Source organism: Oncorhynchus kisutch, linkage group LG30 (genome assembly GCF_002021735.2).
Source record: "Oncorhynchus kisutch isolate 150728-3 linkage group LG30, Okis_V2, whole genome shotgun sequence".
Taxonomy (NCBI): domain Eukaryota; kingdom Metazoa; phylum Chordata; class Actinopteri; order Salmoniformes; family Salmonidae; genus Oncorhynchus; species Oncorhynchus kisutch.
Window position 1 is genome coordinate 27,691,325 of NC_034203.2, and position 27,970 is coordinate 27,719,294.

At 41.2% G+C, this 27,970-nt stretch overlaps 1 protein-coding gene across 1 annotated transcript; it reads right to left on the minus strand.

Annotated features, from left to right (window-relative positions):
• Positions 1-800: 800 nt before the first annotated feature.
• On the minus strand, positions 801-14,691 carry LOC109875300 (kelch-like protein 14). The gene is made up of 9 exons (XM_020467611.2): positions 14,153-14,691; positions 12,368-13,256; positions 10,145-10,266; positions 4,920-5,009; positions 4,682-4,760; positions 3,910-4,100; positions 3,232-3,390; positions 2,806-2,963; positions 801-2,485 (listed from the first exon to the last, which is right to left on the minus strand). Exons 2-9 carry the CDS (start codon positions 13,246-13,248, stop codon positions 2,345-2,347), a joined length of 1,821 nt encoding a protein of 606 aa, XP_020323200.2. The 5' UTR covers positions 13,249-13,256; positions 14,153-14,691; the 3' UTR covers positions 801-2,344.
• Between the last annotated feature and the right edge of the window lie 13,279 nt (positions 14,692-27,970).

The window sequence follows — 27,970 nt, forward strand, 5'->3', positions numbered from 1 at the left end:
AATTGGTTGCACCAGATCTTATTTAGGGGCTTCATAGCAAAGGGGGGTGAATGCATATGGACACACCACTTTTCAGTTTTTAATTTTTAATTTTTAATTTATTTTTTAAACAAGTCATTTTTTCCATTTCACTCCACCAATTTGGACTATTTTGTGTATGTCCGTTACATGAAATCCTAATAAAAATCTATTTAAATTACAGGTTGTACTGCAACAAAATAGGAAAAATGCCCAGGGGGAATTTCACGACTTCCGCCGAAGTTGGTCGCTCTCCTTGTTCAGGCGGCGTTCGGCGGTCGACGTCACCTGTCTTCTAGCCATCGCCACTCCACCTTTCATTTTTCCATTTGTTTTGTCTTGTTTTCCACACACCTGGTTTACATCTCCTCATGATTATTATGTGTATTTAGTCCTCTGTTCCCTCCATGTCTGTGTGGGGTATTGTTTATTATCTAGGTTGGCACGCTTCCGTCTGGGTTGCGCCGGGTTTTATTTGTACCCGTGATTTGTGGCAGCTGGTACTTTGTACTTGGTTGTTGTACTTTGTGCTGCCTCACTTGTTCTTTGGGCATCTCTTTTTTGACGCAGTTGCGTTCTGTTCTTACTATTGCCTCAGTAAAGTGCTTCTTTGTTCACTCATCTCTGCTCTCCTGCGCCTGACTTCCATGCACCAGCTACACCCACCGTATGACAAGGATGAATACTTTTGCAAGGCACTGGATACTGGAAGTTCTATGTAAAGTGAGGGTTTGTTGACTGGATGTATTTGCAGTACCTGCAACAAGCTTCAGAGACTGTTGTAATCATCAAGTTTCCTTTTTATTTTCATATTCTAAAATGCAAAGGACATAACAGGATTTGAGAATAAATCCCAGGTTGAGTGCACAAAAATGTTTCCACTGCAAGCGATTATTTACAAAAATGAAAATCAACATACCCTATCTATATGTATTTCAACAGGTTCCCAATATTCAGTGTGGACCTTGCACACTTACTTAGACAAAAGAGTAGGATGTATACATGACAGTTGAATTCACTTTTCATCATATTTCTGAACTTAGTATAACTAAAGGTAACAACAATTCAGCAAACTTTTAGCTTTGTGAACCATTCTTATACACAGTGTTTTTAAAGTTCAATATTAGTGCATTAAGGACCCCTGTATTCTTTATCCTTATCTTAAATGGAATATACTCTTTTTGAGGGGAATTGTGATCTCTGGAAATAGGCTCTGTTAAACATTAACAGGTAACATTGAACGCAAAACAACAGAAAACCCACCTTATCACTCAGTTAACATTGCTACCTATGTATACCAATTGCTAGCAGTAAATAATAATCATTTGATTGTACCACCCTTAAATAATCATATCAGTTATTAATGCCGTTTTTACAAAGATCAGAGTAGATTTTGAATGTAAAAATTGTTCTTGCTTGCAGCTTGAAGGGAGAAGGATTCCTTTGCCACATGTACAGTATGGCAACGATCTAACAAGCAGATCAACTGTTAGTATGTCTCTGCTTTACAATATACTGTACACAGAATCATGATTTTGGTTGTTAAAAGATGAGCATACCCACTAAGCAAACTGGTCGAATCAAAGTTGTTTCCATGTCATTTCAACCCCAAAAAGCAATGTGATGACTTTGAATTAACGTGGGAAACTAATTAGATTAGCAAAAAGTCATCAACGTAAGGTTATTTCGTACTTTTTAACCCTAAATCCAATGACATTGTGAAATTTTGTGTTGATTTCACGTTGAATTAAAGTTAGTTGACAACTCAACCAAATGTAAATCAAAACTAGACTCTGAACTGACCTCTGTGCCCAGTGGGTATTAACCAGAGTTCCGTTTCAGTGTGATTTGGTTGACAGACAGTTTCCAGTGGCAATTATTTTTAACAGCACTGCATTCTGTTTTTGATTGATGTCTCCTACTAATAACAAGATACAAATGGATTTTTGAAAGCTATAACATTTCAGTTCAACACTATGCGTGCTATATCAAGATAAGCCAAAAACACTTACTATCGATTAAAGAAACATCTGATATGAAATGTGTCCATTGTCTGGAAGAAGTTCAACACAGATGGGGTTTTAAATACAGGAAATACATGATAACTTACTTTTTCAAACCTTCAGTAGGCAATAATAACGAAAGTGCTCTTTTGTCAAACGAGTAAAAAAATAATTTCTACACATCCCATCGGCTGATTGGAGTACTTCATGACAAAATGTGTTAACAACTGTTCGTTTATCGATGGTCCTTTCCACCAGCACTCCATCTCCCCATTCTCTTCCTCACCTACTTCTCCTGCTACTCTGTCGTACCTAGTGATGTGTTATTTGTTGAAGGGCAGACAGGCAGGCAATGTGACAGTGGAGCAGGATGGGCCTGCTAAGGGCTCTGCCACCTCTCCCTCCAGCTCTGTCCAGGTCCCCTTCTCTGGGCTAAAGCAGATGGTGGAAGACTTGTAGGCTCCCTGCAATACAGCAGTTGAGACATCGTTATTATATTAATTTATACATGGGCATGTGTCTGAGGTTTTTCAAAGGTGTTTCAAGGTAATTTAAAGGTATTTCACAGTGTCCCACCTATGGCAGTCTCTATCAGGACTGAAACTAATCTAGCCACCAGGTTGTTGGTATTCCTAAAGTAGGCCTACATACCCTAAGCTATTGTGCTTTTAAAACAAGAAAATACAACTTCATACTCACACACAATCAGACATACTGTATAGCAATTCAACTAAACCTAGGATAAGCGTTAACATAGGATAAAGATAGTGAAATGAGCCTTTACCATGCTCCAGCTGTATCCTCCCACTAAGAAGATGCTGTTGTCCAGGATGCAACAGCCGGGGCCACTGCGTCCCTCCAGGATTGGTGTCTGGAGGATGTTCCACTGGTCCGCTTTGGGGTCATAACACTCCACCAGCATTACGTCCAGGTGAGAGAAACCTGAGCACAGCAGAAAGGAAACATGATGAGGAACCCTCATTGTGATTTCCCACACTGCAATATTCCTAGAATAATGCTCAACTGAGGACAAGCTAGAGGGGTCATATGGCTTTATGGGTCAAGCTATTGAATCCAATTGAGCATTAGTGGACAGCATCCCTGAGAATATAGAGAATATACTAGTATTCAGAGGTTCCATCTTCTACTCCACATTCATTCATGTGGCTAAGTGCAAAAAATGGAGTAGCTGAGACATGCCAGTCTTTACCTTTCAGATGGTTGCCCCCAATAGTGTAGAGGCGGTCATTCATCCCAGCCAGGGCATGAATGGCTCTCTTTGTGTTCATATCCTGTTTCCTGGCCCACACATCCATGATGGAGTCGTAGCAATACAGCCAGGAAACATATTCTCCATTATGGACTCCACCTATAGTGGTATAGCAGACACACACATAAAGATTTTATTATTAGCTATGAATGGACACATCAGGATCAATTGACCCATCACTCTGCTTACCTCCCCTATATCTGTCTGTTCCCCGCTTCAGCATAGATTGTCGTATGTCGTTGTGTTCCCCAGTTCTGACTCTGTTCCTGCCCTGTTCCATGTCTGTGCTATATTAAATGTTCTCTCTCCGTACCTGCTTCTCATCTCCAGCGTCGGTTCTTACACATCCTGACTAAGTGTGCAGGGAAATCAACAAGTCTATGTATGCATTGATAGGTGATATCTGGCAGTCCTGCACTAATCACGATACTCCAGATCAATAGATTTTTTCAGTTCATTTTTACTGTGTCTGAGTTAGTCATTTTTCAGCTTTGCATTTTCAATATGAACTTATTTCCATTGAGATGATCTGTGAGGTCTCCCTTGTAAAATAGGTATTTTGACCTCAATAGGACAACCTATTAAAATTAAAGTTAAATAAAATGAGTGAGGTCTGACCTGAGATATATATTTTCCCATTGTGCACTGCTCCAGCGTGTGCGGCTAGGGGCTGGGGCAGGGAGGACACGTAGTTCCACTCGTTAGTCTCCAGGTTGTAGGATTCCACACTGGAGAGGTAGCCTGACTCATTCCTCCCACCAATCACATACAGGTGCTTATCCAGGCAGCAGGCAAAGAAACTGGCTCTCCTGAGGAGGATGTGTCAAACAGACAACATCATTAAAACAACCAGGACTGTGTGTGTGTGTGTGTGTGTGTGTGTGTGTGTGTGTGTGTGTGTGTGTGTGTGTGTGTGTGTGTGTGTGTGTGTGTGTGTGTGTGTGTGTGTGTGTGTGTGTGTGTGTGTGTGTGTGTGTGTGTGTGTGTGTGTGTGTGTGTGTGTGTGGGTGTGTGGTGGATGCCTTGTTGGACAAAGTTACAACTCAGGTATAACCTCTGTATGTAAAAAAAACAATAAACAAAGATGTTTTATTGTCACATACACAGGATAGGTGCTGTGAAATGTGATGTTTTACAGTATCAGCCATAGTAGTAAGGGGCCCCTGGAGCAAATGATGGTTAAGTGCCTTGATTTTTTCCCCTTGTCGGCTCAGGTATTAGAATCAGCAACCTTTAGTTACTGACCCTAACTGCTCTAACCACTAAGCTATTTGTATGGAATGGTTAGAACATTCAGAACCTGCAATAATTCAGTGTTAATAATCAGTACAATAATTCCCACATCTATTTGTATTGCATTATTTTGTCAATTTTGTTTGCATTGACTTACCTTTCCTGCATAGGCGGAAGTTGTATCCAACTGTTAAATCGTGGATCATACCGGCTGACATGATTAGTGCTGTGCTTTCCTGCAAAATACATGTCAGAATCAAGATCCATAAACAGTTCACATGGCCACTTCCTTTCTAAAATGTGAATTATGAATTTAAATACTATATATACATTAATATTTTTTTTTGTATTAGTATAAGTATTGGCATTAGTAGTAGTATCAGTAGTGATGTTACCATTGGGGTTCCACTGGTCCTCTCCACCCAGCAGTAGTATGAAGTTCTCCACCTCCACCACACAGTGATGGGCACTGTTGTAAGGCATTACTGGGAGACACAAGACAACAGTGGAGGATGTCAGAAACTGGCTGAGGCAGGACACATGGTGGTGTCATGGTTCCACCTGTCACCAGAGGGCGGCAGAGGCCGCCCTAGAGACTATAATGACACAGGTGTTTTTGTTACTAATTATTATTTACTTTAAGAGAGGTATGTTATCTGTCACCCTTTGCAGAAGCTTGATTTGTTTGCTGTGTGCGTTGTCTCCTGAGTGAGTTCCACTCTTAGTGTTGGTTGTTTTCCCAGTTTTACTTTGTACCTTCTGTTGAACGTTTTCCAGTAAAGTATTTACATTTTTTTCCTAAAGCAAGGGTTCCTTGTCTGGTTCTCTTCTCTGCTCCTAGATTCTACCTCACCATGTCACAACTTGACTTCCAGTAAAAACTCTATACTGTGTGTGAAAGAGCAGTAACTTGCACTCCAAACTCTAGCACAAAATCAACCAAAAGAATCAAAACGATTTATTTTAATCCGGTATTCAGACAATTGGTGTTGTTTCACATTCGACAACACACTGCATGAAGGCCAAACACTCCCAACCACCCGGTGGTGGTGAAGTCTCCCTGCCTGTTTACTGTGTGTCTAGGTGAACCTCCTTATCCCTCTCCCTCTCTCCACTCCATCTTCCCCTGCTAAAGTGACCCCCGTTGAGACGGAGAGAAACGGTCTTAGGTGACAGTCATAATGAACATGATCATGTTCACTCAATAAATCTAGAGGCCCGCACCGTGCGTGGGCTTATGAGCGTAAATCAGTGGCATGGTAAAGCCCACCTGTCTGTCTCCATCCGTCATTTCCACCGTCACCTCCACGCTAGTCTGATGGATTGCAGTTGCTGTAAAATTAGACAGCCTTGAATCTCATTTCTTTCCGATTGGCCTCTCCTCTCCTCAGCTCTGCAATTTCAAAAGCTGTGGCTGGCTGACATGCAGGGGTCTTCCTCTCATAGAGGGGAGTCTATCTCAGACAGATACTGACTTACACAGCTTAATCTTCAATAAGGGTGTGTGACAAGCAGAGGTCTTCCATTGAAGGTGGAGAGCCTCAGATACGGTAGATAGGAGGACTAACAGCTTTATCTTGAGGGAAGTGGATTCTACTCCCTGACTTCAGTGCACCACACTGGCAAAAGGGTGTAGGTGGTAGATTTCGTTCACATGCCTTAATGTTATCATTTAGTAGATGTTAAGAGATTTGAAAGAGTGGTTATTTTTGTTGTGTTGTGATTTCTGCTCTTAGTAAACAACATCTGATACTGTAAAAAAAAACATTGCACTCCACTGAGGGTAAATGAGATGGTATTGAGGATAAATAGACTCGATGGATTTACTGTCCATAACTTATGTTCAAGTTTGCTCATTTATTCGTTTTACTCCTATTCTGATAGTCTTGTACATTACAGCCTGAAAAGAGATAAGATCTATCTCTGAATCAGGGATCATGATGTTCATAGATGTTGATATCAAAATATATTTAAACTGTTCCATATTTACCACTGGAGCCAAAACTGTAAAGCCACTATGTGGCAGAAACCCAATCCCTTAGAATTGGTCTTGGCTTTACAGTAAGCTCTCAGGTTCACTAGAGGGAGTCAGACACCTCAGCATAGAAACACACTTGGTTGGGGTCGACTGAATGACTCCACGGCAACTGCACCAATCAACCGTTGCGTTACTACAGCCATCTAACATCGTTAGTGTTGCATCCCACCACATTGCATCCTTTTGCTCAGTACTGTGCTTAGATCAAGATGGATTTTTGAAGCCATGAAGTGTTAATGCCAGGTTGGCACAGGTACTGTAGAATCAGGCAGCGGTGGACAGAGTCACTACTTTAACTGAGCCAATGTCTTTGTCTTCCTTCTCTTCCCTGCTTCTTCACGGTGCGATAGGTACACTAGATGGCAAGCAAGAGTTCCTCTAGTTTCTAGAACAGACGAGCTGCAGTGATCTGACGCGACAAGAGGGATCAGACTCTCCCTAAATTGTGTTGATAAATGTCTTAATCAAACGCTATCCCTCTCAGGCTTCGCCTCATTGAAAAGTTATGATTGAATGTTAATCATCCTCTATTCCACATCCATTGTGTAGCAGCTACATCAGGTGGTTATCGATGTGTTACGTTAAGGGGATGATTTTGCAGTTTTGTCCTTCCACACGGACACGGACCATTTGAGTGTTAACTTTTAGTTTTGAATAATGGAAATCCCCATTGACCTTTTGGTTGTTACACTTTATACCAATGAGCTTTAATGAGAAAAATGTCAATACTGAAATATCAATGAGGCTGAAAGTCGTTGTGTATGCATGCCTGTTCTGGTAACATGGCTGACAAAATCAAGAGGAAATGTTAAAATACCATTAATGTAACACTAATGATAACAGAGCAGAAATGTAGCTTGTTGAGTGTTGACAGACAGCAGACAGGTGCATAGTATTTGGAACCACTGCTACAATTCTGTCTAGCTACAGATGGTATGTGTTGAAATGGTATCATGGTACATGACACTGGCAATATCAGACCAGGACCAGAAATAACTATGGGCATGTGTGAGACAAGTGTTGTTAGTGTGTTGAATAGGAGTGATTGAAAGCAGTTCTGACAAATGGACAATACAGTTGTATTGTATTGGGAGAATAGAGTGTAGAGGGTCTAGGAGATGACAGTAGGGAGGTAGACCAGTGGGTAATATGTATGAATGGAGCGACATTAGTGAGAGATGCTCCCTGCCAGGCCAGAGGACAACAACTCAATATGGACACAGATGATGATGATGCAAAGGACAGATAAGGTTTTCCATTAGCACTTGTTTGACCTTTGGAAATTGGCAAGAATATAGTGGTATCTCTCAAAAGGTCAACATAGACAGGTGGGAGAGAGAGCATAGGACACTATATCTTGAGGCAAGTAGTGTAATAGAAAGCTTGTTCTTTGTATTTGCAGAAGCATTACAGATGTAGGATCGTAACCCTTTACACTCGTGGGAATTGGCCTATATGGACAGGGCTACATTGAAATGTTTCTTATAGAAGAAATATGAAAATGTATAACTATGGTAGCAATTGAAAGGGAACAGTTTGCAGATTATGGGGAAATTATTACACCAAAGGTTAGAAAACAACCTGGCACAAGACTGAATCCAACATCCAGACTGTTGATTTTATGTGCCTTTTACATTTACTGTACTTTTCGCCGCATTTGATCATAACGAAAACTGAAAATACTCTGGATACATTCAGTTACATGATAAGACTATTCCTGGAAAATGTGGGGTAGGTGCAACACAAGACACAAAAATTACACTTATTTTTGTTGTTGTCTCCAAGTGGACACACACCCCTCCAAAGTGTTCACAGTTCCTAAGACATTTCAATGCATTTTTATGACTCAAAGAACAGTCTTCAACTATAAGGTGCTTTTTGAGCTCCCCTAGCTGTGCCGTTGAGGAACTAGAGCAAGCACACTTGTAGTTGTTTTGTTTGGAACACAACCCTGCATCTCCACCATCACACAACTACTGTTGTTGTTCACGCAATCCAAAAACGGTCCATTATAAATCTCTAGCTGGTTCAGGTGGACATCATTTGAAAGCCTCTTCTAATGCCAATGTGACTAGATAAGTTATAAAATACGATCTTACAGTGTTAGGCCTCCACAAGGCATTTCAGAGAAACATATTGTAATTTTGGTGCGCATAGAAAGGAGTCGTGTACATTCAGGTGTGTGTGGCCCACACTCAGGTGTTTGTGGCTCACAATAAACAAAAATAGGCTAATTCTGTTCAGAACAACCCAGGGTATGACATCATGTCATCTTATAACTGTACATCGAACATAATGATCATAAACGTTGACACTGTATATGACAAGTGCACATTTGGACTCACAGGTGTTTGGCTTGCATGTGTGACATCAAAGCAGTATTTATTATAATCCTCAATGAGTCATCTTTCAAAATACATTGAGTCCTGTTAATTTACAGCATTTCCCTCACTCAGACATCAAATAATGAGCAAAAGTTGCCCAATGGGGGCAACTTCTTGTCGCGCTAGGTGCTCAAGTTCAGAATAGCTGTCAGTCAAAACAGTGCTGTGAAGCACAAGGACAGAGCTCTGACATCATGTATAGTATGTTACTGTACAGCCACTGCGTTCCAATTGAGCCGTTTTATCAGTGCCCAAATCTTCCATTTTCAATCTGTATACGGGTATGAGTGTAAAGGGTTACTTTGTTGACTATTTTGTTGCACATCAGGAAATGCAAACTTGCAGTGTATTCAAGGTTTAAGAAGACTTCTAAAGTTCCTAATTTCCACTTCCTTAACGAAACGTGTCAACCCCTACAAAAATGCCCATTAATTATAATCCACATAATAATTCACATTTCCTGTTCCTGTTTCCATTTTCAAGCTGTAGCAAACTGGCTCAAATTAAGATCCTACATCTGTAAGTTATTGGGCAAAGAATATCCACAAAATGTGCTTTTAGCTTTGCAACGTTTTTCTAGTTGTCGATGCATGTCCAAAAACCAAAATGGTTTTATTAGCTTGGAGGGATGTTTCTTTTCTCTTTATCTCTCTACTATCTATCTGGCATACTCAATATTCAATAATAATATATTGTATCTTAATATATTGGACAGTAACATGTCATTCTATAATGTTAATCTACACGCCACTATGTCGTTAGATGACAATAAATCTGGCCATGCGTCTTTGCCAGGAGATTTCAGCAAAAACAAGGGAAACTCCATGCCATGGTGGTGTGCCTGTAAAGTCACGCTCTGATTAAAAACGTACTAAAAGTGCTAGTAATACACCATTACCTCTAGGAATTTGAGGAACTTCTTCCTTCTTCCCTCATTTGACCAGAAAATGTACTTGTGCTAAAGGTAAAGCCTCGTAACATTAAACTTGAAATAAACCAACCCTTGAAATCCTATTGTTGATTTGTGGGTTGAAATCTGGTTAAAATGAGACATAAACTGTGTATGACCTTTTGTGAAATCATTTTTAAAAAACGATTGATGTTCAACAAAATATCAAATATGACATTGATAGAATGTTGATTAATTTGACGCTTATAACAGAAGAAGCTTCAGGTAAAAGACGGCGCTACTACTCACTAGTGAGGATCTTCCATGTCTTCTTCTCGTCATCATAGTACTGGACCAGATTACTGGGGAGTCGATCAGGTCCAGGAGGCAAGCCACCCACCAGCAACAGCATCCTCTTATTGGAACGAATCCTGGAGTAAAGTGGGTGTGGAGGGGTTGGGGTTTGGATGGGGTTGGGGTTGGGGTGGAGGGGGTTTGAAGTGTGGGGATAAGAGGTAGGAAACACAAAGATTACATAACTGATATAGATTAAATAAAACAACCACCAACATCAAACAAAAATACAAGATTTTCCATTATAGCACCAAGCCAACTGCAACTGATCACTACAACGTCATTGTGTTGGAAGTCATTGAACTGTAGCATATCCTGTATGAAAGATTTAGATAACAAAATAATGTTCCCCATCATGTAGACACTTCCTTATTGGCCAACACTATATGAGCTATGTAGATCACAGTAGTAACATCTTAACAGCATTGTGTATTATCCTGAACACTGTATCTATTTAATAACATGGTAATAACAGAGTAACTAGACTTTGTAACATCACAACTGTTTGTCTCTGAATTGATGTGAAAAAATGAACCTGCTTGCTTTTCATATGCTTTCTGTCCAAAGGGGGTTTAACCCCTAAAGATATCTGTTCAATTAGGTGTGAAGTCATCAGACTTTTCTAAAAGGTGTCATACAGGGACGCAGATATGACTGGGCAATATACAGTAGAGTAGATCAATATCGCTATTCCATTGGTGAAGACTCTCCATGTGGCAGTTCTGAACCAATTGTTCAACATATTCCGGGGGGTCTGGGGGTTTGTTTGTGAAATAGCCGAGCCACACACTTTACTGTGCATTGAGTCCAGTCATCTTGTTTTGAATGAAGTTCAATGCAATTAAACAACTAACCACAAAGTAACAGTCGTTTTAACAACATTGGCCATTAATTCCAGACATTTGTATTGCTATTTTTGATGACTAAATGACCACCGTCTCAGTGCATCCATTTGGATAATGGCCCACTCATGTGTTTTTTGGGGTTATTCTCATATGCAAATGACCACTGGACATAGATAATGTTGATGAATTGAGGGGAGAGAAACAGTGGCATGTGATATTAATATGAGAAGTTTAGATCCTAGATCCGTGCTGCATTTGGACCCATGTATGGACATCTCACTAAAGGAGACTACTAGGCATGGCAACATGCTACAGGACATGCAGGTCCTCTCCATTGCTCATAACTTTTTCTTTGATTTCCATTAGATAGGGAAACAGTAGTGTGCTCCATAAAGATAGAGAGAAATAAATAAGGAAATGAACCATGCTATAAATTATAAATTACTCTGGTAAATACATTATACACCACAAGTGCAAGATAATTGTTCATTTCTATTTTCTCCAATACTGTGAGATTAGTTTTCCAATCATAAAGCCTACTGTTTCTGAATTAAGAAGATAATGTTCAACAAATGTAACAGTCAAAATTGCTCCATAATATTTCAGAGTTATAATACAAACTCCGGTGTTTCAAGAGGTTTTTAACTAAGGTGTTTGCTGTCAACAACAGCAGCTTCAAGCACCACCAATCATCTTCCTGGCAACTCCTGTCCATTAACTGTCTCGAAAATGCTGATCATGACGAACACACCATGACAAGCCATGGTTGGACTGTAGGTAAGGCAGACAAAGCAGCCATTCTCGGTATGGATCACCCAGATCTACAACTCTATAATCCATTAATTGTTTCCTTGCTCTTGTCAAGCTATTCAAAAATGTATAGGTTATGTATTTATAGGTTATATCTACCCAGGTTATGTCAATAGCAGTTTTCATGTGCTCTTCTGTAATATGTTTGACAAGTGTGTCTATGTTTAATTATAAGTGACCTATATATTTTTGGGAATAATGTGATAACTCGTATTTTGTAAGAAATGCCTGAATGTACTGTTCAACTATCTTCCTATTGACTGAAGTTATGTTTCTCCATCTTTTCAACACTTTAAAAAATGTACTGAGAGTTAACACATTTATAGTGTGAGATGGTATGGAAAATAAGGTAGATTAGACCATTCTAAAGCATCCTCACTAACCCTAACCATATCCAAGTGTACAAGGTAGTATATTTACCAACCTTGTGTGTGTGTGTGTGTGTGTGTGTGTGTGTGTGTGTGTGTGTGTGTGTGTGTGTGTGTGTGTGTGTGTGTGTGTGTGTGTGTGTGTACATCCTCACTTGCTGGCTGTGGTCTGCCTGCAGTGCTGTCTGAAGGGCATCAGGTGGTAGTTCATGGCATCCATCAGCAGCTTCTGGCACACTGGGTCACTCCTCATGAAGTCAACCGACTGCACCCTCTCCACCAGCTCCGGGGCCGGAATGAGGGCGAAGCGCAGCCTCTTCATCAGGTCCGGGGCGTAGTGCATGCGAGTCTCCCGGTCATGCTCCAGCCACAGCACAGACATCTGGAAGAGGGCCAGCTCTGACTCCACCGGGGGCGGCAGAGCGTCCAGCATGGCGCACATCTCCTCAAAGTTCAGCAGCAGCACATCCTCCACCAGGTACTTGTTGGCCAGCTTCTTGGTCTCGTCCAAGCCGTGCAGTGCTGCGATCTTGCAGATCTGCTTGTAGTTTTGTACAGAGATCTGGTCATTGAGGAACTGCACGCTGAGCTTGGTGATCTGAGGGACGTTGAGGATCTTGCTGACCGAGAGCACCTCTTCCACAGTGTCCAGGGAGAGCGTGACATTGGCAGTGTACAGGTACTCCAGCACTAGCCGTAGTCCGATGGAGGAGCAGCCTTGGAGGACCAGGTTGTTGATGGACCGGGTGCTTGCCATCAGCTTGTCATCGGGGGAGGAAGATGGGGTACCACTGCTCCCCTGGTCTTTGTTGTTGTTGGTCCCCTCGTTGTTGAGCATATGACTGCTGGAAAAGAGACACCTGAAATACTGAGAGCAGGACGCCAGCACTGCTTTGTGGCAGTGGAACTGCTGTCCTTGGGCAGTGAGAGTCACATCACAGAAAAGCTGTTTCCTCCATAGCAGGTTGAGCCCGTGCAGCAGGGTGTCACTGTGTGTAGGGTCAAAGGTGGATGTTCTATCACCCGATCTGGACATGACTTCACCTAGGCAACAAATACACCATGCAAGCCATTTAGCCTACATCTAGACCATTTATCTATGAATAAAATAACATGATATCATCATCACTGTCAGGAGGGAATTGTCTCTAATACCTTCACGTTATACCGATCATAATGGTTAGTTAAATGAATATGTATCCGATCGAACCGGTAAACCATCATGCTGCTCCCGCCGATACTATTCTGCAATGAACAATATAGTTCGGTCCGGTTGGCTATCATTTCAACTTTGCTTTGGCTCATGTCGGAAGACAAGAGAAAATAAAAACCTATTGTCCCAAGAATATGCCATTCAATTGCTATTTGCATTATTTCAAGACAAGATCATTTCAATTGACGCTGCGGTTTGACGCGCATTGCCAAAACAAACTATGAGAGGAGATGCTGCAGCGCCTTCTCTTTGATAACGCAATTTAAGTTGTTGAATAAGGGAACGGCAACCCCTATGCAAAGAGAATATGCAGCATTCAGCTAACACTTATCGTTCTCCTCTTATCTTGCTGCACTCTCACAATGATCAAATTTACACATCCACAAATGCACGCACGGAGTGATACAAAAGCAATTAGTTTGTCCCCTCACACAGCCGACATCACTGTGCTCGGTGCGGAAGCTTTTTCCCCTTTTACCTGAGTTACGACTATTCAGACATGAGTATCGGAAATGATTCATTCAGTGCAGTAATTCAACAATATAAATGAAACATGCACATGTGTATGTAGTTAAACAACGCTAAAAATGCATTTACTACATGAAAAATGTTTGTAAACTTGATATAAGCGTCCTGTACTACCTTGTTTCGTAGTCGCCACATTCTCTAAAGCGCCTGTCACAACTAAATGATGTGAGCAGCTTGTTTCAGATCAAGCCAAACTTACCTGATTACGAGCTTGTAAAAAGCTTCAGGTTCCCAATAATCTCACTTGATTTTTCTTTGTTCTCCTTTTTCTTTAGATGTGTTCCTTTCCTTTAAAAGTCTATGGTCGGAGCCACAGTATAATTATTGATTCTCACTCATAAAGTCACTATTTCAGGTTATTTGTTGGCGTTGATCATTTGTTCTTCTGAATTAACAAGAAGTGTGTGAGTGTGTGAGAGGGAGCTGTGCTTTCTGCAAGAGAAGAAGAAGAAGAAATATACGTGTGACAAATTATGCTACCAAGAAACAACACATCATTATCCTTGGGCCTGGGGCTCAGTGAGTCGTAACGAGAGTAATAGGAAATCCACGGTTGGGGAGAGAAACGGTCGTGCATGGCCAGTGGAGAGAGACCATGCAGGGGTATGGATGCTGGAGAGACTCGCAAAATTATGGCTCAAGGCTATTGTAAAAACTGTCGAGCGTAAATGACTGCGATTTCAAACATCTATGGAAGAAAGAAAAGAGAAAGGGGGAGAAAACCCGAGTCTTCCCTCGCTGCTATAGAGAGAACCGTCAAGTTTTAGTGCGCATTGCTAATTAGTCAATTTCTCTCTGCCTTCACAGCCCGACGACTTTGCTGCTGAGCTGAAACTGCTAATTTCTGGGACCAGCCTTTTTTTGGCTGTGAACTGGATGGATGAATGAATGGCTTGTCTCGCACAAATGACAAAAAGCCCCTGCCTTAATCTCCATCGCCAAAATAACCTCTCATCTCATTCTGCTCCTGCTAGTCCAACTTTAGTGGATTATATGCCTCACATTTGGACATAGAGTATGATATTACCAATAATAGTTTTATAATTTTAATTATAAAACATATTTGTGTATGTTTGACAAGATTGTTTTCTGGGAGCATAAATTCATCCTCATTCCAATAACCAGCCACATTGTAGCAAGTTAAATTGCCATGCATATAAACATCCATTATATAGCTATTTTAGTATCTAAAAGCAGAAGTCATCAGATATTTGTAGCTTGATAGAATAGTTATTGTGACATTGACATAGGTCTACTGTAGGCCTACACAATAGAAAGGAATGAATGCATTTATATTTATATGGATCCCCAAGGCAGCAGCTACTCTTCCTGGGGTCCAGCAACATTAAGGCAGTTATATACAATTAAAAACATTGCATTACATTTCACAACAGATTTCACAACACATTAAGTGTGTGCCCTCAGGCCACTACTCTACTACCACATATCTGCATCACAAAATCGATGTGTACGTGTGTGTGTATAGTGTGTATGTTATCGTGGGTGTGTATGCATGTGTGTGTGCCTGTATGTGTCCCTTCACAGTCCTGTTCCATAAGGTGTATTTGTATCTGTTTTTAAAATCAGATGTTACTGCTTGCATGAGTTACTTGATGTGGAATAGAGTTCCATGTAGTCATGGATATATGTAGTACTGTAAGCCTCCAGTAGTCTTTTCTGGACTTGGGGACTGTGAAGAGACCTCTGGTGGCCTGTCCCTACAAATGAGCCCATACAGGATAGGCCTCACAACCCATTTTGACAGTATTTCTAAATAATTTCACCTTATAGTGGGTGTACAGATGCACTGTCAACTCCAATAAAGACACACCTCATATCTGATATTTGTTGTCTTGTAACTCATATGATGGTTCCATGAGTCAAACAATGTCTACCCATGTTATCAACATGTTACATATACAGTATTTAGTCAGCCACCAATTGTGCAAGTTCTCCTACTTAAAAAGATGAGAGAGGCCTGTAATATTCATCATAGGTACACTTCAACTATGACAGACAAAATGAGGAAAAAAATCCAGAATATCACATTGTAGGATTTTTTATTAATTTATTTGCAAATTATGGTGGAAAATAAGTATTTGGTCACCTACAAACAAGCAAGATTTCTGGCTCTCACAGACCTGTAACTTCTTCTTTAAGAGGCTCCTCTGTCCTCCACTCGTTACCTGTATTAATGGCACCTGTTTGAACTTGTTATCAGTATAAAAGACACCTGTCCACAACATCAAACAGTCACACTCCAAACTCCACTATGGCCAAGACCAAAGAGCTGTCAAAGGACACCAGAAACAAAATTGTAGACCTGCACCAGGCTGGGAAGACTGAATCTGCAATAGGTAAGCAGCTTGGTTTGAAGAAATCAACTGTGGGAGCAATTATTAGGAAATGGAAGACATACAATACCACTGATAATCTCCCTCGATCTGGGGCTCCACGCAAGATCTCACCCCGTGGGGTCAAAATGATCACAAGAACGGTGAGCAAAAATCCCAGAACCACACGGGGGGACCTAGTGAATGACCTGCAGAGAGCTGGGACCAAAGTAACAAAGCCTACCATCAGTAACACACTACGCCACCAGGAACTCAAATCCTGCAGTGCCAGACGTGTCCCCCTGCTTAAGCCAGTACATATCCAGGCCCATCTGAAGTTTGCTAGAGAGCATTTGGATGATCCAGAAGAAGATTGGGAGAATGTCATATGGTCAGATGAAACCAAAATAGAACTTTTTGGTAAAAACTCAACTCGTCGTGTTTGGAGGACAAAGAATGCTGAGTTGCATCCAAAGAACACCATACCTACTGTGAAGCATGGGGGGTGGAAACATCATGCTTTGGGGCTGTTTTTCTGCAAAGGGACCAGGACGACTGATCCATGTCAAGGAAAGAATGAATGGGGCCATGTGTGTGGGACTTTGAGTGATAACCTCCTTCCATCAGCAAGGGCATTGAAGATGAAATGTGGCTGGGTCTTTCAGCATGACAATGATCCCAAACACACCGCCCGGGCAACGAAGGAGTGGCTTCGTAAGAAGCATTTCAAGGTCCTGGAGTGGCCTAGCCAGTCTCCAGATCTCAACCCCATAGAAAATCTTTGGTGGGAGTTGAAAGTCCGTGTTGCCCAGCAACAGCCCCAAAACATCACTGCTCTAGAGGAGATCTGCATGGAGGAATGGGCCAAAATACCAGCAACAGTGTGTGACAACCTTGTGAAGACTTACAGAAAACGTTTGACCTCTGTCATTGCCAACAAAGGGCATATAACAAAGTATTGAGATTATTGACCAAATACTTATTTTCCACCATAATTTGCAAATTAATTCATTAAAAATCCTACAATGTGATTTTTTGGATGTTTTTTCTCATTTTGTCTGTCATAGTTGAAGTGTACCTATGATGAAAATTACAGGCCTCTCTCATCTTTTTAAGTGGGAGAACTTGCACAATTGGTGGCTGACTAAATACTTTTTTGTCCCACTGTATATACAGTGCATTCAGACACCTACTCTTTTCCACATTTTGTTATGTTACAGCCTTATTCTAAAATTGATTACATTAATTGTTTTCCTCATCAATCTACACACAATAGCCCATAATTAGACACTTTTGCAAATGTATTAAAAATAAACAACCAAAATACCTTATTTTCATAAGTATTCAGACCGTTTGCTATGAGACTTAAAATTGAGCCCAGGTGCATCCTGTTTCCATTGATCATCCTTGAGGTGTTTCTACAACTTGATTGGAGTCCACCTGTGGTAAATTCAATTGATTGGACATTGTTTGGAAAGGCCCACACCTGTCTATATAAGGTCCCACAGTTTACAATGCATGTCAGAGCAAAAACCGAGCCATGAGGTCAGAGGAATTGTCTGTAGAGCTCCGAGAAAGAATTGTGTCTAGGCACAGATCTGGGGAAGATTATCAAAAAATTTCTGCAGCATTGAATGTCCCCAAGAACACAGTGGCTTCCATCATTCTTAAATTGAAGACGTTTGGAACCACCAAGAGCTGGCTGCCCAGCCAAACTGAGCAATCGGGGAGTAGGCCCTTGGTCAAGGAGGTGACAAGGAACACGATGGTCACTCTGACAGAGTCCAGAGTTCCTCTGTGGAGATGGGAGAAACTTTCAGAAGGACAACCATCTCTGCAGCACTCTAACAATCATGCTTTTATGGTAGAGTGGCCAGACGGAAGCCACTCCTCAGTTAAAGGCACATGACAGCCAACTTGGAGTTTGCCAAAAGGCACCTAAAGGACTCAAACAATGAGAAACAAGATTATCTGGTCTGAGTTCAACCTTGAAACCAAGGTTGAACTCGTTGGCCTAAATGCCAAGTGGCACGTCTGGAGGCACGTCTCCATACGGTGGAGTATGGTCGTGGCAGCATCATGCTGTGGGGATGTTTTTCATCTGTAGGGACTTGGAGACTAGTCAGGATCGAGGGAAAGATGAACAAAGGAAAGTACAGAGAGATTCTTGATGAAAACCTGTTCCAGAGCACCTAGGACCTCAGACTGGGGCGAAGGTTCACCTTCCAACAGGACAACGACCCTAAGTACACAGCCAAGACAATGCAGGAGTGGCTTCAGAACAAGTCTCTGAATGTCCTTGAGTGGCCCAGCCAGAGCCCGGACTTGAACAAAATCAAACATCTCTGGAGAGACCTGAAAATAGCTGTGTAGCGACACTCCCCATCCAACCTGACAGAGCTTGAGAGGATCTGCAGAGAAGAATGGGAGAAACACAGCAAATACAGGTGTGCCAAGCTTATAGCGTCATACCCAAGAAGACTCAAGACTGTAATTGTTGCCAAAGGTGCATCAACAAAGTACTGATTAAAGGGTCTGAATGTCACGCCTTGGTCATTGTATTTTGTGTTTTCGTTATATATTTGGTCAGGCCAGGGTGTGACAGGGGTTTATGTTATTGTATTTCATATTGGGGTTTGTAGTATTTGGGATCGCGGCTGATTAGGGGTGTTGTATAGGCTTGGCTGCCTGAGGCGGTTCTCAATCAGCAGTCAGGTGATTCTCGTTGCCTCTGATTGGGAACCGTATTTAGGTAGCCTGAGTTTCGCTTTGTCTTTCGTGGGTGATTGTTCCTGTCTCTGTGTAGTGTTCACCAGATAGGCTGTAATAAGTTTCACGTTCCGTTTGTTGTTTTTGTATTTATTTAGTTATTTCATGTATCGTCACTTTTTCCATTAAAGACATGAGTAACCACCATGCTGCATTTCGGTCCGACTCTCTTTCTACAAACGAAGAACGCCGTTACACTGAATACTTAAGTAAATGTGATATTTAATTTGTTTTGATCTTTTATAAGTTTGCAAACATTTCTAAAAAACAGTTTTTGCTTTGTCATTATGGTGTATAGTATGTAGTGTGATGAGGAGAAAAAACAATTCAATGAATTTTAGAATAAGGCCGTAACGTAACAAAATGTGGAAAAAGTCAAGGAGTCTGAATACTTTCAGAATACCCTGTAAATATGTCAGAAAGCCATTTTAAAAAATCCTTTATTTAACTATGTAAGTCAGTTAAGAACAAATTATTATTTTCAATGACAGCCTAGGAACAGTGGGTTCCAGATTTTTACCTTGTCAGCTCGGGGATTCAATCTTGCAACCTTTCGGTTACTAGTCCAATGCTCTAACCACTAGGCTACCTGCCACCCCATACATAAGGCTGTTATGAAAGCATTGTTATAACACTTTACACAGTATCTTGGGAGGTAACATCTTATGTTCAGAACTGTTTGATCCAACTGTTTGGTGCTACAACTATGTGGTTTTAGTGTCACTATATCTTATCACATACAATTACCTATACTATTTCATCACATACAATTAAATTGTCATTCTTAATTGACTATATGCTGCATTTAGGTTGATGTATCATCACAATTGTCATATTGAGGGGCTAAATAACAAAGCAAGTTGATGAAACATGTCTTTCCCACAAAGCCAACCATGTAAACAAAACATTCAAGCAAATCAATTTTAAATCTGTTATAGCACTTATTAGGTTGGACTGAACTGTCAATTAAATAAGGAGCGCAATTGGAGTTAAAACGTGCACATCCAAGGGTCCCCCGGGACCAGAACTGACAGATACCTCCTCACAAGTTATAAAATGACGGATAAGGATAAATGAGCTTGTTCATTTACTATGAAATAGAGCAACACCATCCGATAATAGTAGGCCACACAAACTGTGGGTTTTAACATTAATAAAATATATAATCTTTCTTGATGCCTTTTGATGGTTGAATGTTTGACAACAGGACAGTACCACCTCTCAACCCAGTGTGGTTTATAGATCATACAGCTACTACCGGAGTCTTGTAAAATGTAACCAGACCATCTGAGCATCTTGTGTACTCATTTAGTGGTTTGGCTATAGAGCCCCACAGTGGAGGTTTCATAATTCCCATAAAACCTAGCGGTCAAACAGGGAAATGGTTCCAATCACTTTTCCACCATACAATTTTTCCCATAGGGAAAGGCTTGCCCTGGCATGACGTTTTGATAGCCATATAAATCTCTCTCGGACAAGTTGACTTTCATCAATATATTTGGCACTATTTACTCTCAGATTCAAAAAAGATAATTCGCATCAAAGTAGACATCATGCAAGACTACAGATCCCTGCAAGCTCTTGCACATCATCTCTTTGCTTACAGTTATTGTGTCAATTTAAAACATGCACAAGACAGTTCACAAAATTATTAATTTAAATAAATATACGCAATTTATTCATGACCAAATGTAGCTAACATTAGAAAGTTAATCCAGAGAATCTCACCTTAGCCTCGATTCGGCAGTCTCGTCCAGGTCATCATGGCATTTGTAGTTCTTTATGATAGCCACATTAGAAGCTAATTAGCATTTCATTTGATGGGGGTAAATACGGGTGAATATATTGATAAAAGTCACCTTGTCCTAGAGAGATTTACACGGTTATCAAAACATCTCTGCAGGGTAAGCCTACATGAAACACAGACATTATTTTAAATGTTTCTAAAATCCCCTATGGTAAAAATAAATGGAAAAACAATTGACCGCTATGATTTACGGGTATTATGACTCATATTGTGGTACTCTATACATGTTTCAAGCAATGTCCATAAATGGATATTGCTCAATGAATTTGTGTTTATCAAGTTAAACATAATAATTTTGATTATACAGTACTCCAACCTTAAACGGCTCAACATACAGTATAATCATATTCTAGTACCTAGCTATAACCTCTTTTGGAGTTTGTCTGGGACTGTAATGTTTGCCAAAGATAATACCACAGTCAATTAGGATGACATTACCCAAGTCTCCAGAGAGCCACCCTAGTGCTATGAAATGACCATTTCCAACTCTTTCAGCTCTTTGTAGCAACTCAGTCTCCTGAGGCCACTGGTCTTCAAATTTCAGGGCATTTATATGGTGGTAGGTTGTTGCAGGGAGGGGGGGAGGGGGGTTGGTCATCAGATAAGAGAAGAGATTCTGGACTAATTAAACCCCTTGAGACAGAGAATCACAGTACAGTGATTTACAACTCTCTCCATACCAGTTAACCCAGCTCATATGTATCTGTCACATTCACATTACATGCAAATCAAATCAAATCAAATTTTATTTGTCACATACACATGGTTAGCAGATGTTAGTGCGAGTGTAGCGAAATGCTTGTGCTTCTAGTTCCGACAATGCAGTAATAACCAACAAGTAATCTAGCTAACAATTCCAAAACTACTACCTTATAGACACGAGTGTAAGGGGATAAAGAATTCTGTATTCCTTGAAGAGGAAGTAAATAGGTATTTTCTTTTATGGAACGCAATTGAATGTTCTGAAAAATATGATTGAACATTACATCCACTCTTTTATCAAACAAAAACCAGGTGTGCTTATTTTGACCTGAGTTGACTTGCTTACAGTATGAACTGCTTATGAATGCACTAGGCATGGACTATGAATTTGTTTTGAGTTTAGTATTCGATCTATGACTAGGGTTAAGGTTAGGACTAACCACAGTAGGGTTTTCCAGTCCTGGTCATTGAGAACCACAGGGTTTACAGGTGTTTATTCCAGCAAGGCTCACCTGATTGAAATAATCAACTAATTATCAGGACCTTGATTTGCAGAATCAATTCTGTTAGTTCTAGACTGAAAGAAAAGCTGACACACCCTGTAGCTATCAATGACCAGGGTTGGTGCCCACTGCCCTACTACAAAGAGGATATGCAGAGAAAGAAAATGCTAAATAATGTGAAATAGTGTGGGAATGTAGGAATAGTTAAGAAACGTGAATACTATATGCTTTGTGCAGATCTACAAAATGTTAAATAGTCTATTAATTTTTGTTAAAATACACAATCATCACTACATACTGTATATTGATGCTCTTACAGTGTCAATAATTGAAATAGTATTGCATTGACAGGCATATCAACAACAATACAGGGAAAAAGTCAATAATATGCACAGCTCAGATGATTACAGCCTAGAATAAACAGATAAAAGATTAGAGCATTTAATCTAATCAATGAAACAAAACAAGGAGAATCTATCTGGAAGTTACAGCATAACAAAGTCTACCAGGCATAATTCCTTTTGCTGGCTGCAACAGCAGCAGAGGGTATGCTAAGATAGAAAGTATTATTTTCCTAAATGGAAGGTGTCAGATGGTCACGGAAATGTGATCGGCTGTTCAAGATCACTGCTTCCCATCTGCAATTTGTGATGTGTGAAAGATTCAGCCCAAATGTGCTCACAAACCGGAAATCCTCAGCACTTTCTCTTATCATGGAAAAACAAGATAACCAGCTGTTTACAGATCACAGAACATATCATATTAATATCATGGAGAGGGTGATATCATCTTGTTTGTAAAAAATATATTGGTAACTAAGTGGGGTGGTACTGCAATGGCATCCTTCAGAGGGAAAGTTTTAATTTATATCTAGGTGGATGGAAATGTGGCAGGTTAAAATCTTCTAAAAATGAAAAAAAATATGAAGATATTCCCATGCAAATTATGTGGCAAAATTGATGTACATACTGTACATTTTTTGTGTTTCATTACCAATGGTATCCCTTATAAGATGCACAAGATATACACACATAATAGAAAATCCATACAAAATATCTGCTGTTTGTAACATGTTAATATCATGTGTTATGATCACTTACTAACTTTACGATAGCAACAGCATTCTTTCCCAAGTGTAACATCAAATTACCCTGCACCTGATGTCTACTGTAAACTCAAATTACCCCTGAAAATGTCAACTGTAACCTCAAATTACCCATGAAACTAATGTCTACAGTAAACTAGAATTACCCCTGCACCTGATGTCTACTGTAACCTCAAATTACCACTGTACCTGTCTACTGGAACCTCAAAATACCCTTGCACCTGATGTCCACTGTAACCTCAAATTTCCCCTGCACCTGATGTCTACTGTAACCTCAAATTTCTCCTGCACCTGGTGTCTACTGTAACCTCCAATTTCCCCTGCACCTGTCTGCTGTAAACTCAATTTACTCCTGCACCAGTCTACTGAAACCTCAAATTTCCCCTACACCTGTCTGTTGTAAACTCAAAATACCCCTGCACCTTATGTCTACTGGAATCTCAAATATCCACTGCACCTGATGTCAACTGTAACAAAAATTACCCCTGCACCTGATGTCTACTGTAAACTCAAATGACCCCTACACCTGTCTACTGTAACCTCAAATTTCCCCTACACCTGATGTCAACTGTAACCTCAAATTACCCCTGCACCTGTCTACTGTAAACTCAAGTTACCACTGCACATGATGTCTACCGTAAAATCAAATGACTCCTGCACCTGTCTACTGTAAACTCAAAATACCCATGAACCTGTCTACTGTAAACTCAAATTACCCGTGAAACTGTCTACTGTAAACTCAAAATACCCCTGCACCTGTCTACTGCAAACTCAAATTACCCCTGCACCTGTCTACTGTAACCTTAAATTAACACTGCACCTGATGTCAACTGTATCCTTACATTACCCCTGCACCTGTCTACTGTAAACGCAAATTACCTCTGCACCTGATGTCTACTGTAAACTCAAATGGCCAATGCACATGATGTCTACCGTTTTAAAAAATTACTCCTGCACCTGTCTACTGAAAAACTCAAATTACCCCTGTACCTGATGTCTACTGTAACCTCAAATTACGCCTGCACCTAATGTATTCTGTAAACTCAAATTACCCGTGAAACTGTCTACTGTAAACTCAACATTCCCCAGCACCTGTCTGCTGTAAACTCAAATTACCAATGCACCTGATGTCTACTGCAAACTCAAATTACCCCTGACCCAATCTGCTGTAACTCAAATTACCACTGAACCTGTCTACTGAAACCTCAAATTTCCCCTACACCTGTCTGCTGTAAACTCAAATTGACCCCTGCACCTGTCTTCTGTAAACTCAAATTACCCCTGCACCTGATGTCTACTTGTCACGACTTCCACCGAAGGTGGGTCCTCAACCTGTTCAGGCGGTGCTCGGCGATCGTCATCGCCGGCCTACTAGCTGCCACCAATCCATTTTTCCTTTTCGTTTGTGTCTGTCTGGGTTTTCTTTTACACGGCAGATTGTACCGTTTGGTATGTGTTTAGGAGTAGAGATTTCTCCTCCGTGTGTAACGTTTATTTCCCTGTGGGTGGCGACCTTGTTTGGGCGTATTCTCCCCCATGTTCTTGCTGTGTTGGGATGTCTTAAATAAAAGATAGTGCCACTGGGACTTCCTTGTTCTCCTGCTCCTGATTCCGACACCTCCCTCCTTTAAGGAGGCTCATAACACTACTGGAACCTCACATGTCCCCTGCACCTGTCTACTGTAAACTGAAATGACCCCTGAACCTGATGTCTACTGGAACCTCAAATTACCCCTGCACCTGTCTACTGTAATCTCAAATGACCCCTGTACCTGATGACTACTGTAACCTCAAATTACCACTGTACCTGATGTCTACTACAAACTCAAATGACCCCTGCACCTGTCTACTGTAAACTCAAATGACCCCTGCACCTGTATACTGTAAACTCAAATTTCCACTGCACCTGATGTCAACTGTAACCTCAAATTACGCCTGCACCTAATGTCTTTTGTAAACTCAAATTACGCCTATGTCTGATGACAAATGTAATCTCAAATTTACCCCTGCACATGTCTACTGTAAACTCAATTTACTCCTGCACCAGGCTGCTGTAACCTAAAATTACCCCTGCGCATGTCTACTGTAAACTCAAATTACCTCTGCACCTGATTCCTACTGTAAATCCAAATTACCCATAAACCTGTCTACTGTAAATTGAAATTACCCCTGCACCTGATATCTACTGTAAACTCACGTAACCCCAAGACCTGTCTACTGTAAACTGAAATGACCCCTGCACCTGTCTACTGTAATCTCAAATTACACCTGCACCTCAAATCAAATCAAATTTTATTTGTCACGTACACATGGTTAGCAGATGTTAGTGCGAGTGTAGCAAAATGCTTGTGCTTCTAGTTCCGACAATGCAGTAATAACCAACAAGTAATCTAGCTAACAATTCCAAAACTACTACCTTATAGACACAAGTGTAAGGGGATAAAGAATAGGTACATAAAGATATATGAATGAGTGATGGTACAGAGCGGCATAGGCAAGATACAGTAGATGGTATTGAGTGTAGTATATACATATGAGATGAGTATGTAAACAAAGTGGCATAGTTAAAGTGGCTAGTGATACATGTATTACATAAGGATGCAGTAGATGATATAGAGTACAGTATATACGTATACATATGAGATGAATAATGTAGGGTATGTAAACATTATATTAGGTAGCATTGTTTAAAGTGGCTAGTGATATATTTTACATCAATTCCCATCAATTCCCATTATTAAAGTGGCTGGAGTTGAGTCAGTGTGTTGGCAGCAGCCACTCAATGTTAGTGGTGGCTGTTTAACAGTCTGATGGCCTTGAGATAGAAGCTGTTTTTCAGTCTCTCGGTCCCAGCTTTGATGCACCTGTACTGACCTCGCCTTCTGGATGATAGCGGGGTGAACAGGCAGTGGCTCGGGTGGTTGCTGTCCTTGATGATCTTTATGGCCTTCCTGTAACATCGGGTGGTGTAGGTGTCCTGGAGGGCAGGTAGTTTGCCCCCGGTGATGCGTTGTGCAGACCTCACTACCCTCTGGAGAGCCTTACGGTTGTGGGCGGAGCAGTTGCCGTACCAGGCGGTGATACAGCCCGACAGGATGCTCTCGATTGTGCATCTGTAGAAGTTTGTGAGTGCTTTTGGTGACAAGCCAAATTTCTTCAGCCTCCTGAGGTTGAAGAGGCGCTGCTGCGCCTTCTTCACGATGCTGTCTGTGTGGGTGGACCAATTCAGTTTGTCTGTGATGTGTACGCCGAGGAACTTAAAACTTACTACCCTCTCCACTACTGTTCCATTGATGTGGATAGGGGGGTGTTCCCTCTGCTGTTTCCTGAAGTCCACAATCATCTCCTTAGTTTTTTTGACGTTGAGTGTGAGGTTATTTTCCTGACACCACACTCCGAGGGCCCTCACCTCCTCCCTGTAGGCCGTCTCGTCATTGTTGGTAATCAAGCCTACCACTGTTGTGTCGTCCGCAAACTTGATGATTGAGTTGGAGGCGTGCGTGGCCACGCAGTCGTGGGTGAACAGGGAGTACAGGAGAGGGCTCAGAACGCACCCTTGTGGGGCCCCAGTGTTGAGGATCAGCGGGGTGGAGATGATGTTGCCTACCCTCACCACCTGGGGGCGGCCCGTCAGGAAGTCCAGTACCCAGTTGTACAGGGCGGGGTCGAGACCCAGGTTCTCGAGCTTGATGACGAGCTTGGAGGGCACTATGGTGTTAAATGCCGAGCTGTAGTCGATGAACAGCATTCTCACATAGGTATTCCTCTTGTCCAGATGGGTTAGGGCAGTGTGCAGTGTGGTTGAGATTGCATCGTCTGTGGACCTATTTCTGTAACCTCAAATGTCCCCTGCACCTTTGTCTACTGTAAACTATAATTAGCCCTGCAACTGTCTACTGTAACCTGAAATTAACCCTGCACCTGATGTCCACTGTAACCTCAAATTACCCCTGCACCTGTCTAACATACACTCAAATTTCCCCTGCCACTGTTAACTGTAAACTCAATTTACACTTGCACCTGAAATATACTGTATCCTCAAATTACCCCTGCACCTGATGTCTACTGTAATCTCTAATCACCACTGCACCTGTCTACTGTAAACTCACATAACCCCTTCACCTGTCTACTGCAAACTCAATTTACCCCTGCACCTGTCTACTGTAAACTCAAATTACCCCTGCACCTGTGTACTGTAAACTCAAATTACCCCTGCACCTGTGTACTGTAAACTCAAATTACCCCCGCACCAAACAGCAACCAATAAGAGCACAATAATTAATACAAAGTAGACTTTGGATGAGTACTAACACTAACTTTGAACTGAAGGGAAGCTGAAGGGAAGCTGAAGGGAAGCTGTACTGTAGACATGTTGATAATTCACAAGGGTTATGGTCTACATGGTAGAGGACTTTATCATGTCATTTAGTGCACCGCTTTAGTTCTCCTTACAGTGAATAATTAGCAACTGGTGCTATACAGACAACAGTACACTCCTGCACCTGATGTCTTCTGGAACCTCAAAACACTCCTGCACCTGATGTCTTCTGGAACCTCAAATTTCCCCTGCACCTGTCTTCTGTAAACTCGCATTACCTCTTCACCTGACGTCTACTGGAACCTCAAATTTCCCCTGAACCTGTGTATTGTAATCTCAAATTGTCCCCTCCACCTGTCTACTGTAACCTCCAATTACCCCTGCACCTGATGTCAACTGTAAACTCAAATTACCCCTGCACTTATGTCTACTGTAACCTCCAATTACCCCTGCACCTGATGTCTACTGGACCCTGAAAAA

Bases quoted from the DNA above. Each gene is read 5' to 3' on its own strand.
- LOC109875300 (XM_020467611.2), bottom strand. From the start codon at position 13,248: ATGTCCAGATCGGGTGATAGAACATCCACCTTTGACCCTACACACAGT. The intron at 5,010-10,144 runs GTGAGTAGTAGC...TGTGTCTCCCAG, and splicing joins GACATGGAAGATCCTCACTA to TAATGCCTTACAACAGTGCC. The intron at 4,101-4,681 runs GTAAGTCAATGC...CATCCTCCTCAG, and splicing joins CTTCCGCCTATGCAGGAAAG to GAGAGCCAGTTTCTTTGCCT.